This window comes from Idiotropiscis lumnitzeri, chromosome 5 (genome assembly GCF_059441095.1).
Source record: "Idiotropiscis lumnitzeri isolate Australia: NSW breed Sydney's pygmy pipehorse chromosome 5, RoL_Ilum_1.0, whole genome shotgun sequence".
Taxonomy (NCBI): domain Eukaryota; kingdom Metazoa; phylum Chordata; class Actinopteri; order Syngnathiformes; family Syngnathidae; genus Idiotropiscis; species Idiotropiscis lumnitzeri.
In genome coordinates, this window is record NC_142395.1 from 18,652,634 (window position 1) to 18,672,736 (window position 20,103).

The following is a 20,103-nucleotide window of genomic DNA, read 5'->3' on the forward strand; positions in this document are numbered from 1 at the left end:
TTGCCCCTGAGCCAATCAAGAAAAGTACTTCAAATGCCTATCCCGACTGGAAATACATCAAACTGACATCTGTTTCAAACAATAACTCTGATACCACACACCACTGACCCCCTACTGTTAAAATACTGTAATACAATAATTATCTGGGAGGTTGCATTATTGTTAAATAAGAGTCTTTTGGGGAAACAATGAGACAGCTGCTCCAGATTGTATGACATCAGTTCAATAGGCTGCAGTTTGGCAACTAAATGTGCTCAACTGTAAATAAGACAGATAATGGACAATACCGGAAACACTGAAAGACATATGTGTTAACTTCGAATTTGATCAGAATGTGTTGGTTTTTGGCCAACTTTTAGTCTATACACTGTTTGGATTGTGGATTTACCTTTTAATTCAAATGAATAGAATGCACCCATTTGATACATTATGAGAAGTACCACACGTTATTTTCTGTTATATTTTTAATCTAGTGTTGTTTGTACCAAAGAGAAGAATAAGATAGAATGCTACTTTTATCGTCATACAGATTGGTGGAAAATTATATCTCATCCGGTATCCCATCGGCATATGGATAGCGCTTTGTTCCATCTCCAGTTGTTGTGCAATGCCCTATAGAAATAAAATTGTATTGCATTGTATCATTAAATGTCGTTTTTCTAGTTTTTATTCTATAAACATTTACCTCAAATTTCGCACTAGTATCAATCGTACACTTATTTCAACGTAAGAATAATACCCAGGTCAGACCAAAACATTAATGGAGTGTCTTCTGCCATCTAGTGGTACATTCCTGAGTTTCACTAGATTTTGATATTGCACATGGAAGTGTATTTATTGAATGTCCTGGTTTATTTGAAAAGGCAAATTCTAATTTTATTCATTTATTGTCCGACTTCAATGTGACGTCACTTGAAAATAACTTCACGTAAAACAATGTGATTTGTACTGTCTGCGTAAAGATATGGTGACATTTATGAAATGTTTTGAAGATAAGATGTTCTTTTATTTTTATAAATTAAGGATATTATAAAAAGGGTCTTCTAGAGGTCAAATGTGTTGTGATGAACCAGAACAACAAAAAATTATCCGAATCAGCCATTATTGCTGTTTACATTCGCCTCGAATGCTTTGAAATCGAGACAATCCGAGTGAGATTTATCCGAGTTCCCACCTTCATTGAATGCAGCATTAAATAATGGATAGAAATATCGCGAGACGATGACGCATTGTGTAACACGGAAAGGAAATGTAATGGTAATTTGCCCTTTCAAAGTTAGAACGGGCTCACATGGCGGCACATTTGATGGTAAAATGACATACCAACTTGAACTTTTTTATATCACTGACTTGACGGTGGAGTTTGGTTCTTAGGCTACACAGGTTCGATGGATTTGCTGAACAGAATGGGTTCTGAATAAGACTGTCTTTTGCTGTCATTCATGTTGTAACAAGCGCTGGAGTAGCGCCTGCAGCTACATGGTGATCTTTTGGTTCTTCTTTTCATACAACAACAATGACGAAATGTGACGTTGTTCTCATTGGTCAGTTTGAGTTTACATTATTATTCTATAGTCAACATCGATCACAATATCGGCCAAAGTAGACGCTCAGTAATGTGCGGGTCGCAGTCAGAATTAGACAGATGTGACATAGTCACGCTTGCAAGTACAGGTAGGCTTTTTTTGTTGTTGGGGGCACTAAAGTCCTGGATATCGATTGAACCTCAAAGGGGAAAAAAAAGTGTAGCCTCAAAAATGTATTTATGTAAAAATTTAAATATGTGTTTTTACTGACATTTTGGGATATTAGTTAGTTTAAGAAACCCTTTTCCTGATCACAAATACTTTACCTCTTTTGTTGACTGGGACTTCTATTCTATTAAACGTGTTTCCACAGCGTAGCTATCATTGTCACTTTTTAAAAATGTGTTTTGGAGAAATCAATACAAAACTAAAAAAGTGCCTCTTGAGTCATCTAATGAGACAAATGACCACGCCCCCTCCCTCCATATGTTGTTGGAAGTCACAAAAGGGACCAATCACAATTTTTCCATTCTCCAAAACAAATTGATACAATTGAAAATGCATGCAAATATGTTCGTGATTACAAAAAAAGAAAAAACGTTAATTGAGCTTGTTGTTGAAAAATGGACCCCCTCAACGTTTTGATGATCTCTGTCAGTAAGATCGTGAATGGGGCATAACCTGCTTCTCTGAACTTGTTGGGTTCTCTTTGTTAATGCTCCCTGATTCACATTCCTCCCATATTGCTGGTTTCCCCATTTTTCCTTATTTTTGTCTTAAAAGTCCAGAAGATCTCAATCAATCAAGATCAAATCTGTGGTTGCCTTTCCATATCCCTATTTGGGTCTTTTTTTTGTGTCTTTATTGTGTACTGTAGCAAAGTATTTAAACATCAAAAATTGGGAATGCCAGACGATTATATATTCAATTATCATTGGAGACAAAATGACAGGGGAATATGTCATATTTATGTTTATTAAATAATCTAATCTGGTTAATGTCTCTGTCAACCTTGTACTTTGTGTGGTCCTTTCTCTCATCTTTGAGCAGAAGCAGCTAAAAGAGGCAGCGAAGATCATCGGCTCAGGGAGCTTCCTCTTTGCCACCTACCTCACAGTGGTGGGAGATGAGCGTTTCTATGCCAACCAGCTGATGCCCCTGCTACAAAGGGTAGTGGGCGCAGAGACGGCCCACGTGCTAGCGGTAAAAATGATTAGTCTGAGTTTAGTTCCTCTCAACCGTTACCAAGACCCTGAGTCACTGGTGAGTGCATAATGTTAATGTCAAAAAGACAAAATAGTGTCCTATTAAAAACAAAAACATTTTGGTTCTATGATGTGTGTAGGCTGTTAGCGTCCTGGGTTTGAAGTTCAAAAACCCCGTTGGGATCGCAGCAGGCTTCGATAAGCATGGAGAAGCGGTGGACGGTTTGTACAAGATGGGCTTTGGCTTTGTCGAAGTTGGGACCGTCACCCCCAAACCGCAAGAGGGAAACCCCAAACCACGTGTGTTCCGACTGGCTGCAGATCATGCCATCATCAACAAGTACGCTTGTCACTAATCATGAAGACCTTCCCTTGTGGCTTACATAGTCATAAAATTTTACTAAACATTTATTTTTAAACCGACAACAAAACCCGTCATTTGTTCACTTCCTGACAAGTTTTCTGCTTCACCATTCACTAGTGATGGCAAAATAATGCGTTGAAACGTTCCAGCCAATGTTGTGATGGCATAATTACTATGTGGCCCCTGACAAAAATAGGTTTGACTCTCCGGCTGAATATCAATGATACAACCATACTGGATATCATGGACGACATCATCAACACTTTTGCCTGCAACACTAAGAAATTAAAAAAAAAAGTGCAAAAAAAATGCTGCTGCTGAAAGAAAAAGCTAACTGATAAAACATATACTATTATAGATTGACAATTTTCCATTTTGACTAAACCACTTGCAAATGAGCCCTCAACTTTGTAGGTGGATTAGTCAATGACTTCGAATGCAGTAATTGTTCCGTTTCATTTATTTAATTTTTACTTCAAACATTTGACTCATTCAGTGGGCTTATTATAGTACGCCGCAATTTCTTTCCCCATGCATAGTACAACATGGATTTCCCCATGATGATAAACAAACATACATAATGTGATGATGGCTGACCCCCATCCTCCGAGCAACTCCTGGCTTGCAGCTACGTGCGTATGAAGTCACGGCAGTGTCGTTTCAATGCAGAGATACCAAAAGATCTCCTTCAGCGGGTGCTTCAAGAGAGAAAGATTGAGACATGAAATGCACCCGCTCTCAGAGATCTCCAGACACCACGATGCCCCACAAGCATCCACTTCTAGCTGCATTTTCACGTTACAACGTACAACTCCCCCCCCCTCTAGTGCAAGTGTCACCAATATGTCACATTTCAATGGTGTAGTCGTAAGAATTCTGTGTGTGCTCCCACCCACCCAGGTACGGTTTCAACAGCTGTGGTGTTGTAGAAGCACAGCAGAGGTTGAAAGTCCGAGAGGCAGCTCAACAGGAGAAAACGAGAGGTTTGTTTTTCTTTGCCATGGATTTATTCAATTATTTGTAATCGTTTTTTTTCCTCACTGAATATTTCACCGTCTTTTTTTTTTTTTCCTCCTTTGCCCTCATTAGTCTGTGCCCTGGTTGAGTCACATGTGTGATGATGCAGATTATAGTGTTTTTTTTCTGTCTTTTGCTTTCTAGCCGGCCTTCCCCTGGGCATCAACCTGGGGAAGAACAAGCAGTCCCAGGATGCGAGGGCAGATTACTTGGAGGGGATGAGAGTGCTGGGCCCGCTGGCTGATTACCTTGTGGTGAATGTCAGCAGTCCCAATACGCCAGGTCTCCGTGACCTACAAGGCAAAGCTGAGCTGCGCCGGCTCCTGCATCCAGTATGTGGAAATAGCACCTAATTACTTTCCCTCCACATTAACTTGAAGCCAGTCCCACCTGTCAAGAGATCTTATTTAACAATATAAATCTCAGGTGTGACTTTGTTTTTTTTCTACTCAGGAAATGATTGCCAGATATTAGAACGTAGAGTGAGATTTTTCATATGATCTCAAAGCAGTCCAGCACTTCTTATTTTCTTGTAATGGACAAAAATTTCCAGTTCCCATTTGTCTGCTCTTCTTTTCAAGTTTGCCTTCACTTTTGACTCTCTACGCCACCACCACTCTTGCTACCTCAAACGTTCATTTAGTATCTTTATGACTTTTTTCAAATATTTCGTTCAGTCATGATTTGTAAGATATTAGATTCAGAGGTTTAAAATCTTTCAAATCAACATCATTTGTTTCTGCCGCCTCTTGTTCTCATGTCCTGCTATTAATGTGTTCTCAAATAATGGCAGGTGTTGAAGGAGCGGGATGGGATGCAGGGAAGTCGCAAGCCTCCGGTCCTGGTCAAGATCGCGCCTGACCTCAGCGCACAGGACAAACAGGACATTGCCGATGTCGTTACTGAGGTCGGAGGTTTGATTTCGATCTAATCTTGTTTCATATTGGTCGGAAGTCTTTGCATTTATTTCCAGACAGTTTTATATTTGATGGTTTGTTTTCACGGTTCGATTGTTTCAAATCAGGGTTCCTGTAGAAACCTCTTAAAAGGCATTCTATTAGTAAATTTAATCTGCTACATTGTATTTCTTTACTTTCAAATGTCTTCAACTCTTATTTGTAAATGCCACTTTTTTTAAATTTTGTCAGACGGGAAATCAGAAGACTGCAGAAAAGGCAACACTTTGTTAAGCTGTACATTTTTTACAACTGCTATAGTGTAGTCATGCTTACGACATCATTCATTGTATTTTGTTTAAACGTAAAAAATATTCCAAAACCTTTTCTCGTTTAAACTGCAGAGGCTTTGAATTTCAAAACGTCGAGTCTACATTGATGTTGACCTTTACACTGAAACCTCAGCACTACTTCTGGAGGTTGTTTTTAGAAAGCGCAAAGTGTTCTTGTGTTCAACGGAGCGAGTAGAAGACAAACCTAAATGGAGGAAGCATTAAGAAGGGCAAATATTTTTACAACCATTTTTTGGGGGTTGGGATGGGAGGAGTTGCGGACAATATGCGTGGGGGACACACGTTTGGCCTCACACACACACACACACACGCACCCCCACACAAACTTTTGCCGGTCCTCACAATGCAATAAGTACAAACACACACACACAGTCACATTTGCCTTTTTTTTATTTTGCAGCTTGGAGTGGATGGCTTAATGGTGTCCAACACTACTGTGTCCCGTCCAGAAGTGCTACAAGATCCTCAAAGGTGTGAGACTGGTGGGCTGAGTGGGCAGCCTCTCAAAGACATGTCCACAAACACCGTCAGAGAAATGTACAGACTCACTAAAGGTGCAGTACATGCCTGTATTTATTTATTTGTTTATTTTTCTCTAGAGCTGCCAAGTGACATTCCGTCCATGTGTGTGTGTGTGTGTGTGTGTGTGTGTGTGTGTGTGTGTGTGTGTGATGATGTTCTCCTAGGGAAAGTGACAATCATTGGAATTGGCGGCGTGGCCAGCGGACAGGACGCACTGGATAAAATCCGTGCTGGTGCATCATTGGTTCAGATTTACACAGCTTTGGCCTACCAGGGTCCGCCTGTAGTGACCAAGATAAAGCGGGAATTGGAACAGCTTCTCAAGTGAGTGTTATTCCACCTTCAAACCCTCCGCTAGCTGCGGTAGTTCATTGGTTGCTGACATTGATGGAAATATAAATGAGTCCTTTTGTCATGGTGGAGTTTTGCTCGGATCAGCAGGAGTGGGAGCCTACACATGCAGTAGACGCACACAATCTAATGCAGGGTTGTCAAACTCATTTTCATCCCCAGTTACATCAGCTTTATACTCACTCATTACCCGGTATTGGGAGGAGCTGCATTGCCTCATTCTGGAAAGTGTGTCGAAAAATATAGTACAATATGTATTTTATTTCATTATTTTTTGGACAAATCTGAACTTTTTAGCTTTTTTAGTTCCTTTGTTGTTTATATATATATATATATATATATATATATATATATATATATATATATACATAATACTTTCTCAGCAACAGCGAAGGAGATGGATTTAGGATTTGTTTTTTGTTAAATCCGATCTTTGTTTTGTTTTTGTTCACATTACAAATCCAAGTTGAAATGTTATCTTTTGACATCTGATTTAATCAAATTGATTTGTTTTCCTTAATGCCATTTGCTTCCATTTGACTTTTTGCAGAGAACAAGGCTTTAGCAGTGTTTCTGTGGCCGTGGGTGCAGACCACAGGGGATTAGATGGCTCCGCCCACTAGCAAAGGCTCATCACCACAGGCTGATCTCTGCTGCAGTTTTTTGCATCAGTTGGACAGAAGTTCATCTTTTGTCACAGTGAAAAGCAAAATGCATTTTTACAAATGCATCATTATGCCTTGTGATATCATGTTGTCATCCTTCCATTTCCTTCCGACGTGTTCAGGGTCACCGGGAAGCAGAAGCCAATTTCAGGTGACTTTGGATAGGAGGCGCGATACTCCCCAAATAGATCACCTGTCAATCACAACGTTGACACGTCGATACAAGACAACCATTCACGCGTTTTGTTGCCAAGGGAGAACATAGAAATTCAACACGTAAAGGCTTCAAGCGCACTTCAATGCCAAGAGCCTTGTTTTTGTTTGGCACGAATGCTAACCGAGATGTTTGCTGTGCTGCTCTGGGCCGCAGCATTGATTAGATACTGTGCATATTTTATTTTCTAGGTTTATGAAAGCCGTTAAATCAAGTGGGAATAAAGTGCGATGTGTCATTTTGCATAACAATTACATGTGCGCTGCCGCTGTTTCCTATCACCTAAAGGCTTGGAACAGAATACAGCGAATGCAGAAATGTACATGAGAGATGCAAATGCCGTTCATATATACAGCAATGCAGTCAAATACAGCTGGCTCTGGTTTCTTTTAAAACACTCCGTTACAAATTGAAGTTTTCACCAAAAGCCCAGCTTTGCTCACTGTTGCATTGTTCCTTTCAAAGTTACTGCAACCGGGTAAGAATATTTTATTACTGAATACAATTGAACTTCATTTAACAGAAATTACTTGATTAGTAGTACTCATTGCATGTATTAATGTATTATTCATTTAATCACACATGCAGACTTGCCTGATATTAATGAAGAGGTGGCTATGCACACATGATTAGCCATCAAATGGCGCTATTAGAATCTGAGATTTAGCATTTATTAGTAATAAATGTAATATGTCATCATTTTATGGGTATTGTTCTCATTGTCTAATCTGGCAGTCACCATCAAATCTCGATTTATTTATTTTATATCTTTTTCTCTGTTCTGCCTTTGTAGGGGAGCAGTATGTGGGCAAATACATTCAAAATATCCCTTAAACTTCCTGGCTTGCAGGAGACACTCAGGTTAAACTTTCAATATTGTGACTTTGATGCGACAAACTGATGTCTAACTTGGCTTGCTCTGACCAGTACATAGAGGCTGAAATCTGATTGGACAAAAAAATAAAATCATAACAGGAGGGGAGAGGACGAGCAAACGGAGGTCGTTCGAATCCCGACGCCGGCTGGTGGGTTCTTGATCCTTGTGACCTTTCTGACTCGAGTTTCCATGTCGGAACACGCATTCCAAAGTCCCCAACAAGTTAAACTATTGATTTATTGGTTTGTTTTTGTTTAGTTTTTTCAAAGTCTGATAATTAATGATAAAGTGTCATACATTGTTTCAGTCTAATACATAAAATATATTGTTTCTCTGAATACAAATAGGGTTTAAATGAAGTATTGGTTTAACCAACAAGTTTAAAACTTTCACAGTACTTGTGCGAGCGACCCCGATTCAAATATCATACTATTGGTATTTTGATAGACCTAACCTAACCACTGAAGCCCAACCCTAACTCTATTTGCGTTTGGGTTAGGGTTAGGAGGTCTATAAAAACACCAATGTAAGATTCAAACCAGGGTCACCTGTACTCCAAGTAGTGTCATTAACCATTCGACCATCACAGCTGGGTAACTCTATTTCAAAATAGTGTTTATATTTAAGGTCAGTGTTTGGTCAAGTTTTCGGGGTTGGAGTTAGGGGTTTGGTTAGGAGGTCTATAAAAACACCGCTAGGGTAAGATTCGAACCAGGGTCGCCTATACACCAAGCAGCGTCATCACAGCTGGCTAACACAAAAGGTTTTTGAAATAGGGTTTATATTTAAGGTCAGTGTTAGGTTAGGTTTTTATTGTCAGTGTTAGGGGTTCCAACTAGGGTTAGGGTTAACAACTAGGGTTTTAATACAAGGATTTGTGTTTCAAATTAGTGTTTTAAATCAGGATTTGTGTTTTAAAGTTGGGTTTTCAACTAAAGTTAGGGTTTTAAAGTATAATTAAGGGTTTTAAACTGAGTTTAGGGTTTCAAATTAGGATTATGTGCAAAAAGAAAATGAAGGAACGTACCCTATAAATGGACATGCCAAAATTCACTGTTGCCCCAATTTTTTCTCTATCACTGGTAAATGTGCTGAAGTCTGGAGCAGCAGTTTATCAGCAACAAAAATATTCAATCGTAACAATGTTAATGATTGTAGCAATAATATGATAATGAAACGCAGACACAATTAGGTTTTTTATTGCTGTGATGCTGTCGATCACTTCTGCATCACTTGATTGCTGAACAATGACCTAAAAGGTTGTTGAATGATAAATATTACAGTAACACCAAGCTGCAACGGCCACCCAACTTAAGTGCACGAGTGCAAGTTTGAATTGAAGAGACATTCGGATGAACTGTGCAGACGGATTTATTTAACCAAAAAAAAAAAAAAAGGGACGTCAGCAGGGACTGGGAACACAGCGCACCTGCTCCAAGCGCATATCGGTTGATGCTGATGATGGCTCTACTGGACAGGTGGACAGGTGGCATCACTCGGGCCAGGCGCTGATTCCAGATGGATAATCTAGTTGACATGTCGGTGAGGTGTGCTTTAACATTTGACAGACAAATGGAGCAGGATCACAAATGCCAGGGGGGCACGTGTTGGGCCACTGCGCATGCGATGGGACACATAAAATACCATTAGTTTAGACGTGCACTTTAAACAGCCTTGGGAAGGTTTTTTTTTTTTTTGTCTGACTATATTAGTTGTTTTTCTCTTTCACAAACTTCTATTCATTACTTATGCCAATATGTTGCTAGAATTATATTTACAGTGAAAACAGTTCACCAATACTTGTTTGTCAAGTATAAATCATATTTTTTTTTTTTCATTTTTGCTGTTGTATTAAATTTCAATCAATCAGTGCAAATGGTTTATTTGCTCAGCATGTCACTCGCATTAATTTTTTTTTCCTCTGACCAATACGGGGCATTCCTTGTCATTTAGTAATGCATAAATAATTGTCAGGACAGCTCCAACAGAATGCAATACCTTGCTTCCCTACCGTAACCCTGAAGTGCAAAAATCAAAAATCCAAACAAACTGACAGCACAGTAAACACAACAATATTTCCATTGATCTTTTGTCAAAAAACACAAAAACAAAAATCCATTCTCATCACAAGAGCAAATGGAAAAGACTCAAACTAATAAACACCACAGCAAATAATAAAAACATAAAAAATAAAAATAAAATCATGGATCCAAACAAAAGCAAAAAACAAACACAATAGCAAATCAAAAAACAAAAAATATCAAAATTAAACTAAAAAAGGTAAACAGCAAATGGAAAAAACACAAAACAAAATGCTGAAAAAAACAAAAGCTCATCACAACAGTAAATGAAAAAAAGAACACTAAACAAAGGAACAAAATGCAACAAAACAAACAAAACAGCAAATTAAAACACTCAAACATCCAAAAATAATTTGCCAACCAGGAGTGTTCGAGACAGGGCGACGGGCGGAGACAATATCCCTCTCGTCCAATCAGCCATGAATCTGACCTCCGATGCTGATTGGACGAGCGGAAGGACTGTCCCCCATGACGTCGCTCCCACTTCCAGTAGAAACATCTGGTTGTTTACTCATTTTTTTTACGTGTTTTTCCCCCATTTCTTGTTGTTTTGCTTTTGTGCTTTTGGCATTTGCAACCTCACCATTGCCCCGCCCCCAACCAGCGCAACCACCCCCCCCGCAGCCATCTTTGCCTTTGCCCTGGCTTGAGCCAAAAACAGAGCCCAGCCACAGGTGGTCTGTGCACTTAAATTGGTTGTGACACACGTCTCTTGCCTTAAGTGCTCGGAGAGACAATTAAAAATGCATCAGCACCATGCAATGAGAGGCCTGAAAAGGACACACAGTCGACAGCAATACGTAACCTTGCTCAGGCTCCGACCCCTCTTTGCCTTGTCCACGAGGCTTTTTGCTGTGCTGTGATGTAAAGACGCACGTTACGCATAATTGGAATCATATGGAAAAAAGCTCAATACTTGCATCCACATGAATGTAATTCAAAGCACTCTGATTTTAAGGACTAAATGAGCCATTTGAATTTAAAAACAATCCCACCCAACAAGTCCCACCCACGCTCCTTTCTCTGCATGCACCCCATATTAGTCAGGCTTGGTCGCAAGAGCGGGTCAGTGTCAGGTCATAGTGGATAATTTCCTCACTTCTCATTCCCCGCTTCATTTTATGTACCACAACAGCTCCACCTCTATTTTAGCACCCACAAGTCACAAATGATAATCCGAGTCAAAAGGCAAAATTCGGTTCAGTCTTAGCATGTCAAATGATAAAATGGTGCTCAGTAGCTCCTTCCAATGTTGTGTCGTATTTGTGTTTGTGGTAAGCGGTAGTAGAAAAAAAAAAAAAAAGGCTCACGGGCATGTGCCAAGAATATAATCCATTGACTGTTGGGTGAATGAGCAGCTTCAACATATACGGTGAGCTTCTTCATGTTGTTGCCGTCCCTTCTTTCCCTCATTTGATGCAGTTTGAGAAGTTTGGTCTTATTTCACGGAGATCCCGTGATGCCGAAGTTTCAGATACACTAACTTTTACATTACATTACACGTGGCGTACTAGGAGTGATCGTTGAGATAGAAAAGTCTGAGAAACCCAAACACTAAAAAATTTAGTTCAATTGCTTTGTATCAAGTTCGCAATTAAAATGTTCTGCAATGTATTTATTATTTCCATCACAACTTTGTATGGTGCAAGTTAGCAGCAGTAAGCATGGTTGATGTATATTTTAAAGTTGTCATTCATGCATTGTTCTCACAGATGTTACATGCAATGGATCTGCTGTAGAGTAAGATACATTTTCCACATAAATATTTGAAAATGAATAGAAAATTAGTCGTGGACTTTCAATCCCGAGGTAATCATCTTAACTGCAGCTCTTACAATGAGTGCTGTTGAACAATTTCTGCTTCTCGGGATGCACATTACCTTGAGACCAGAGTATTTTTCCTCTGCGTTGTGTTCTGGTTTGAATGATCTGGAGTCAAAATGGACTTCACTGTGTTTTTATTGGCTGACCTGTGCGCATAAAATTCCATTCCTCGCCACTTTGCGCTTCAGTTTTCACGGCTTCAGTATTTTGCAGATTTATCCGAAATATTAATAATAACAACACAAAAAAATTACAGTCATAATGCAGAAAGATGCATTCTTTCAAAGAGACTAGTTGACTCGGAAAGCGCGTGACTGGTTCCCGGCGAGATATCGACTTGTTGATGTATCCCGTGAGCTGATTGGCTGAGATGACCCAGCAGTACCCTTGCCAGTCTCGTCCATGTTCATAAACGAACGGCACATTTGATCAATGTTCCCTTCTGAAATTTGTAACATTCAAATGTGCCGTTCAGTTAGTCAGTCCAGTGTTGGATAAGCAGATTTTATACAGCTTGTTAAAATTTGTATTCAAAATTTTACCTTCATGAAAAACCCACATAGCAGTTTATCCAAAGCACGTTGAAAGATAAACTTAACTTTCCTTTTGCACATCAACAAGACTCTTTGGCTAAAATGCACCGGGGGGATTCTTGTCATGGTAAAACAATTTTAGGATTAAAAATTAAAATGTAGTTATTAGCCAACGTTCCGTCATAATCTGCCACGTTTACGGAATGTGGGAGGAAACTGGAGTCATGCAAATTCCACCTAGGAAGGCTGGAGCCCAGAATCGAACCTTGCACCTCTACATTGAGAGGCGAACGTACTAACCGGTCGTCCACCCATCATGCCATCTTCCACAAAACCAAACATTCTAAATCTGAAATGAATAGGATTAGCTGCATAATGCTCCATATAAATTCACATGATCTCAAAGAATAATCACACTTTTGCTTTACATACAATATATAAGACATGCAATATTGTCCATTTGGGAAAAAAAATAATAAATCATCTTGTGGACTTCCAGATGTCACTGTAGAGTCGTGTTCCTGAGATATCACCTGTCCTATCCCCAGACTCATTTGTGGCAGTGAAAAATAGCTTGCTAAATATACAGGCAATGCTTTTTATATATATTGGAATCTACAGTATGTTGTCTGTCCTTGACAAAAACGAAGCCAACTGATGGTTGTCCAAAGTTAGAAGCCGGAATGACTGACTTTGCAAGCATAGTGGGACATCTAGCCTAAAACGGGACCAACATCGAAAGCTTCCACATGAAGACTTCAAAACAAACACATGACTTCAATCTCATCCTCAACGGCAAGTCTTGAGTATTTAAGACGAAGCTACAATCCTGGACACGTCCCTTAGGTTTTCTCCTCCTGTGGTGGACAGTGATCACTTCGAAAGAGCAGGGTCACGCCCTTCCGAAAACGATGGTCCCTAACGCTGTAGATGATCACATTGCAGCAGCTGTTTGATGTTAAAATCCAGAAGGCGATAAAGGAGAAGTTGCACCAGGTATATCCCACCACGTTCCCGAGCACAAATACAGCAATGGGAGAGAAGGATGCGGTGAAAGCAAATGTTAATATGCTTATTGTCTTAGCGGCTTTAATATCTGAAAAGGACGGTCTGTGGGGGCATGACCCTCCCGCTCCGTCCATCAAACTCCCCTTGGAGAGAAGTTTGCGTCTCCTGGAGTACTGCCTGATGCTTGTGAAAGACAAAATATTAACAGCTAATGTTCCACCAAGAAGCGTAAAGTCAAATACTGGGAATAACAGCAGGATGTTGGCGTCGTGTGGCAGCCGGTTGCCAAGCAACACTGGGGAGTAGTTGCACATACGGCTACACTCATTGTACTCTAAAGTGAAGTTGCTGCTGCATAAGAGAGGTGCAAGTGCCAGGAGAAAGCTGGCAGCCCATGAGAGCAGGATGAGGATAAGCGTTCTCCTCCTCGTCACCAAGGCGTCCTTGTGCAGCGGCCACAGGATGGCCACACTTCGCTCCACTGTCATGAGGAAGATGGTGCTGATGGAGACAAACGTGCACCCAGCGAACACGGGTCCGATCAGCATGCAGGGCTGCCAGGGGTTCCTCTGCCCACTTAGAGGGGAAGCCAGCGATGCGGAACCACCTTGGTACCAATCGGGAGGCGTGTAGGTTACCATCAGTGAGACTTCCGTGTAAACGGAGAAAGGGACCACAAGGACGCCCACCATCATGTCAGCGATAGCCAAAGACACTGTCAACAAGAGATCCACACTCATTAGAAACTCCTACAATGGACAATAAAAATACTAAGTCAATGTATTAGACTGGTTCAAGTAGTTAGTCGAGTTCTAGTTGTAGTAGACTAGGTCCTTGTTTTGTTGAACCTGATTGCAGTGTTCTATATGGTAGACCACAGTATTCTATTGGCTCATTTGCAGCACCAGGTGGCCATCAGTGGTAGCGCTCTAGAGTGGTTTAGATCCTCTTTGGCAGACAAAACCTTTAGTGTTAGCCTCAGTTGAGCTATGTCCCACATGGGTTATATGGTGTTCCACAGGGTTCAAGTTTGGGACCTCTGCCGTTTTAAATGTATTTGCTGAGGTCACCCAACTAGAGCTACCCACCTCACCCCTGCAAGTGCTATTTAGGTTCATAATATTGGTAAAAAAAAAAATTACCAAGTTGTTTTGAGATTACACACTGAAGGCAATTACCTTTCAGGTAGCCTTGCGGTGTCCTGGATTGTCTCGTCTGCACAAATACAGTCAGGGTGATAACATTCCCGACCACGATTGCGAAAGTCAGGCTGACCATAAACGCAACTGCAAAGGCACGATTGAGAAAGCCGCAGCAGCAGACGGTACAGAGAGGAGCCACCGGCTGGTCTAAGACAAGTTCCGCCAGAGAAGCTGGAGTCAGGTTGAAGGGAGAGTCTGTGGTCGTCAGCAGAATGGCTGAATTGCCAACCACAAGGGTTTCATTCAGCAAAGTAGTCATGGCCGTCAGTTGTGTTGTTCGTTTGGTGGGGACAATCGGGAGACCATGTCCTGGCTTCAGAGAATAACCTGTTGAGGAGACGAGAATCTATCATCATTATGAAAACCAACTTTGTAACACACACATACACGCACACGCATACATGCACACACACTGACGGACCATGTCGACAAATAATTATTTCCACTCACACCAATGGACAAGTTAGAGACTTCAGAGGACCTAACATGTTTTGGGGATATGGTAAGAAGCCAGAGTGCCAGAAAAAAAAATACAAAGGCATGCATGCAAAGTCCACAAAGGGAGTCAAGTTTGGAACCCAGAAGCAATTTTTGATTGAATGTGAGATTTTTCATCACAATTAGTTTTTATTTAGTTTTGACCTTTGTTTTTTCAAGTTCAACCAGTTTCAATTAGTTTTTAGAGAAAGTGTTTTAGTTTTTTACAAATGCTTGGTTTTAGGTTAGGTTTTATTAGTTTTAGTATTAGTTATAGTATTCATTTTAGTATTAAATGATCACCAAGCACAATAAAGAAAACCACAATTCCCAAACAATACCAAAATACATTTCTTTAAAATGAATGCTGGAAGTCATGTATAATTGACAAAGGTGAAAACCATCGGCATTTTCACTACAATTCTCGTTATTTTTAATCGATTTTATAAACGTTCGTTTTAATTTTTTAAAAACATTTGTTTTTATTTTGTTGATGGAAACGTTTTGGGAATTTTAGTTTTTGATAAGTATAATAACTTTGCTCGAAACCTCTGAACTGTGTGACAGACATGCCACCATCCTGCCTGTTCTTCTGTATATTTTACAATGTTGTATATCCTTTAAATATTTTCTTGTTAATTTCACTAATATAGTATGAACATTTCAGGCATCTGACTTTTGACTTATAAAAATAATAGTCAGTATTGTTTGGCATAAAATGCGGTGCGGTGGTCACTGCGTTTTTCTGAGTAGTGTTTGTTATGAACTTATTGAACCAGCACAAAATGACACCTCTTAGAATAATGCATGATAATGAAAATACAATGTTGTTTGTGTTTACATCAAATGATGGAAGCACATCCATTAGAATATTTTCAGACTGACAAAAATGTGTATTATCTGTGCGTGCTGGTTAATGCGCTGCACTTGCACGCAGCATTTGGTGCATGAGCACTTCTGCATGCTGTCAGTAATCATTCAGAACATCTTGAGTTCTGCTCTCTGAACTGACAACAATGTGCACAGGTCCTTCAATCATTTATGACACCCGATGCGCTGGAGAGCAGGAGAGGACGCACTACAACAACCAAACAAATGGTAACAGAAAGGGACACCGAAAGACACAAATGAGCTCTGAGTGACGTCCCTAAATTGATCACTATCTACATCCTGGGTGTGTTTAAATCTGCGAATGTGTGCACTGAGTTACTTCCCACCCCAGTGCGCTGCAGCACAGCAACCTTCTAATTTAAATCAGCTAGATTGATTGCATGAAAAACGCTGAGAGTTCACTTTTAATAAACGCACTTAAACACTTCTCATCTATGGAAAGACGAGATCAATTCTGTCAGCTTTCAAAAGACTCTGATAGAATTGTGTTGAATAACACAGAAAGGCATTGACCTTGAAGACACCCACTCATTTTAGACCAAGTTTCTATGGAGTACAGTGTGGTACGTATCACAATCCATCTCGACCAAGCTATTGCTTTTGATTTTTTGAAATGTTTCCCTTGTAAACGATGTCTGCAAGTGGTAAAAACAATTCATTTCACTATGCATGCTATTAAGATGAAATGGCAATTTTAAAAAAACAACCTTAGAATAGTCTGGGGAAAAAAACAACTCATTAAAGGACTGTTTACCTTTAGTGAAGATGACAGGCTAAAGTCCACCCTCTGGCGATCCCTCCAGTGCAGTGAGACCAGCAGCTGACATCCCACACGCACACGCACACGCACACGCACGCACACGCGCACGCGCAAGCATGCGATTGTTAATAATACTGTATGCACACTGACATATCCCCATGTGTTTTGGATCAATTTCAATTCAATTCACACGTTTCAGCGTGTTCTATAAGTAGTGTGTGTATTTGTGTAAATGCGTGTATTGTGACTTGACGTCGGACCTTGGAATGCCTTCTCACTTTGCAACAAGTGATTCTCGTTTGAAATGAAAATGACCGCGATGTGCAAAACGTTGCATACATATTTAGGTGTCCACATTTTCAACATTCATTTCACCAGTTTAGTCAACTGACAATACAGTTTGCATGGACAGTGATAGCCTGGTTGAGAAGAGACAAGAGTAAAAGCATGAAAATGACAGGATTGTGCCAAACTGAGAATCGGAGGCCGCAAATTTTCTAAAGCTTTCCTAACAGCCATCAGGTTCTTTAAACGTGATGTAATGAAAAATTAACTTGAATACAGTTTAATGTACCAACAATTTTTGTTCGTTCTGTCAAGGTTCTTGTCATCTTTTTCTAGGTCTACAGCGAGAAAGATGATGATACGGATACAGTAACTTTATAGAGGAATGAGCCTAAGCACAAATTGCAAAAAAAAAAAAAAAAAAAAAGGGTAATTGAAGTTGCATCAAAAATGTTTCGAATTGCACATATTAACAATTACAAACCGGAAACAAAAAAATCGTGTGATCCCCGAACACTTTAACAACAATTTAAACTCATCTTCCAATACCTTTACAAATGAATGGGTTACAGACGTATGGTCAAGATGTACAGTATCACTTCAACGTACTTCCTTGACACCAATTCTTATTTTCCTATCAAGAGGTTCCACAGAGAATAACACCAAGAGGTGAAATTACAAATAGTGAACCTTCCAGTTCAGGAGATGATTTGACCTCTTATGTGGAAACAAGCTGAGGTGCAAAATTGCTTACCAGCTACAGACAGACACACTTAAGAAGCACATGGCCTAAAATGTAGTAGTTCATCGCAAAAGTGGTGCGCTCAAGTTCTTCCACACCAAATTGAGTCAAAAGTGCCTTTATAGGCCTTCAAAAAAACAAAAAAAAAACAGGCTATTTTCATTACTTAGTCAAAATCCATTCTCTAATTTTTATTCCCGTTCAAAGAATTTATTTAGTCAGTTGTGTACTTCCTTCAGTTTCCTTTCTGTGACGATGAATATGATGAATTAAGATATCTTGTAACCTGAGTCAAAGCCCCCTTTTTTCTTAACCAAGCCGAAATGTAGCAACATTCTATTTCAAAGGGGCAACATTTGTTCCAAAGTACAGTTTGCGCCATATTTTGCCATTAAACAATGCATAAAACTGAAAAAAAGAGGGCTTTTCTTACCTGCATTTGATTGATATGAACCATGAAGAAGTTGGAAAAAAGGTCAAAGAATCCGAAAGAAGAAGCTTGTGACCTCGTTGACATGAACATCAGTGAAATGTGCTTCTTTGCAGCTGGACGAGAAGACGTCGTCGTGGGGGCGGTGAAACAATCAGCAATCCGTCACTCTCTCCTCACTCCATCCTCGCTCACACGCACTACGTTCACTCCCTCTCTTCCTCCTCCTCCTCCTCCCAGCCTCTGCATCTCCAACGAGCAAGTTCAAAGCAGACTCACAAGTGCCGCCTCCTCCTCCTCCTATCGCTCGGCACCATTCAGGATTTGCTCTGCCCCCATTGTGATTTTTGTCATGTCTTAATATTTTTTTCTCTTTCTGTAAAGCGTTTAATGTTTTAGGTAAAGCACTTTGACTTGTCTTGTACATGGAATGTGCGATACAAATGAACTTGCCTTGCCTTGCTTGCCTTGATGCTGGGTTTCTTCGTATGCGTTCATTTTACATTGAATCATAGGAACTAAATGGATCGAATGACAAAGGAATACGTTGTACTGGTAATCGGTAAAGTTTCACAGTTCTCCTTTAAAATAATTTACTCTAGAGATGAGGTTGGCATTCAGTGCACCCATACGTATTGGCCCTGGTTTATTTGAGCCATGTTTACGTCTGAAGCATGAAATAGGTGACAGAAAATTCAGATTCTTCGAAAATTGAGGCTTTTGAACAAACAATAAAAAATTCAATCGAAATCATTTTATCAAATTTGATCAAATACAATGCTTAAAAGTTTTAATTTCAACAAACTAAAACCTAATCAAAAACAAACATCAGGCATAACTTTTCCCATTAATAATCAATACTACAACCTCTAAAATGAGCATTGAGACATCCACCAACGGACCTGGCAATAGTATTGGAAGATTTTTTTTCTTTTTTAATTCATTTTGTAGGTCACTATTGTTTTATTTTGCATGGCGGAAGGCCGGAAATCTCCATTTGTACTCGCATGTGCATGCCCACATTTCACACATTCCTTCATCTTTTGTGCTCATTGAATTTCCATCTTTTTCTTCAAGTTTGTTGCCTCCTGAATTTCATTTGCCAGTTATAAAGTCTTCAAAATACATTAAATCCCCCTGAAGGATTATCCGTGCAATGCATGTATCTGATCCAACACATCAGGCTTTTCAGGGGGAAAAAAATATACTCAGGCAATATAAGGCTCAAAATGTCTGTCTAGAATATTGGATACATTTGGCGTTACAGTGTTACTTTGAAATTGATTCAGGCTAAGACACCTTGAGACCACCTACAGGTCGATGGTGGAACAACAGGACGTCAATAATGTTTGGTCTTACCAAGGATGGGCAACTTCACTGCTCGAGGGTGCACAATTTTTCATCAGTGGTACTGGCACAAACTCCTATCCAGATGTGTGACAAAAAAATGGCATTTTAATTCTAGACAAAATATGTGCATCCATGCAAAAATATGTGCTCTTAATATATCTAATTTTTCATTTTCATTTCTCAATATATGCTTAAGAGTTTGGGTAACATACATAAACACAAACATATACTGTGTTTTATTTTTCATTGCAAAGTGCTCTTTTTCATAAAAAATACAATTCAAGGATGGCACAAAACAGCTGAGCAACAAACCAACTCATTTTGTGCAATTTTTCAATGCACTCAAAATATGAGCTGCAAAAAATATTAATAGGCTTACTACGTAGTTTAGGGCAGTATAATACAGCACATAAGCACAACAAAGCTATGTCTGCCATCTAGTGGTGAATGATGATATCACAGCTTAAAACTATAATTGGCCACTGCATGCTCACAGTTTAGCACCGGCGGATTTGCTAAATTACAGATTT

The 20,103-nt window shown here is 39.7% G+C and overlaps 2 protein-coding genes across 7 annotated transcripts; one reads left to right on the forward strand and one right to left on the reverse strand.

Moving 5' to 3' along the window:
* The first annotated feature begins 1,219 nt into the window (after window positions 1-1,219).
* dhodh (dihydroorotate dehydrogenase) lies at window positions 1,220-7,812 on the forward strand. 4 transcript variants are annotated; one of them, XM_088296364.1, is made up of 9 exons: window positions 1,220-1,309; window positions 2,577-2,789; window positions 2,872-3,071; window positions 3,996-4,078; window positions 4,257-4,444; window positions 4,906-5,019; window positions 5,762-5,915; window positions 6,048-6,207; window positions 6,785-7,812. In XM_088296364.1, exons 1-9 carry the CDS (start codon window positions 1,292-1,294, stop codon window positions 6,855-6,857), a joined length of 1,203 nt encoding a protein of 400 aa, XP_088152490.1. In that variant the 5' UTR covers window positions 1,220-1,291; the 3' UTR covers window positions 6,858-7,812. The 4 variants fall into 4 exon arrangements, with proteins under 4 accessions (XP_088152490.1, XP_088152491.1, XP_088152492.1 ...); XM_088296365.1 differs by lacking the exon at window positions 1,220-1,309 and adding an exon at window positions 1,320-1,482; XM_088296366.1 differs by lacking the exon at window positions 1,220-1,309 and adding an exon at window positions 1,329-1,544.
* Window positions 7,813-11,991: 4,179 nt separating this feature from the next.
* LOC148337137 (adenosine receptor A3) lies at window positions 11,992-18,414 on the reverse strand. Of its 3 annotated transcripts, XM_088296524.1 has the most exons (5): window positions 18,227-18,414; window positions 16,761-16,826; window positions 16,535-16,641; window positions 14,615-14,965; window positions 11,992-14,151 (listed from the first exon to the last, which is right to left on the reverse strand). In XM_088296524.1, the coding sequence occupies exons 3-5, from the start codon at window positions 16,536-16,538 to the stop codon at window positions 13,271-13,273; spliced, it is 1,236 nt and encodes a 411-aa protein (XP_088152650.1). In that variant the 5' UTR covers window positions 16,539-16,641; window positions 16,761-16,826; window positions 18,227-18,414; the 3' UTR covers window positions 11,992-13,270. The 3 variants fall into 3 exon arrangements, with proteins under 3 accessions (XP_088152650.1, XP_088152651.1, XP_088152652.1); XM_088296525.1 differs by lacking the exon at window positions 16,535-16,641; XM_088296526.1 differs by lacking the exons at window positions 16,535-16,641; window positions 16,761-16,826.
* Between the last annotated feature and the right edge of the window lie 1,689 nt (window positions 18,415-20,103).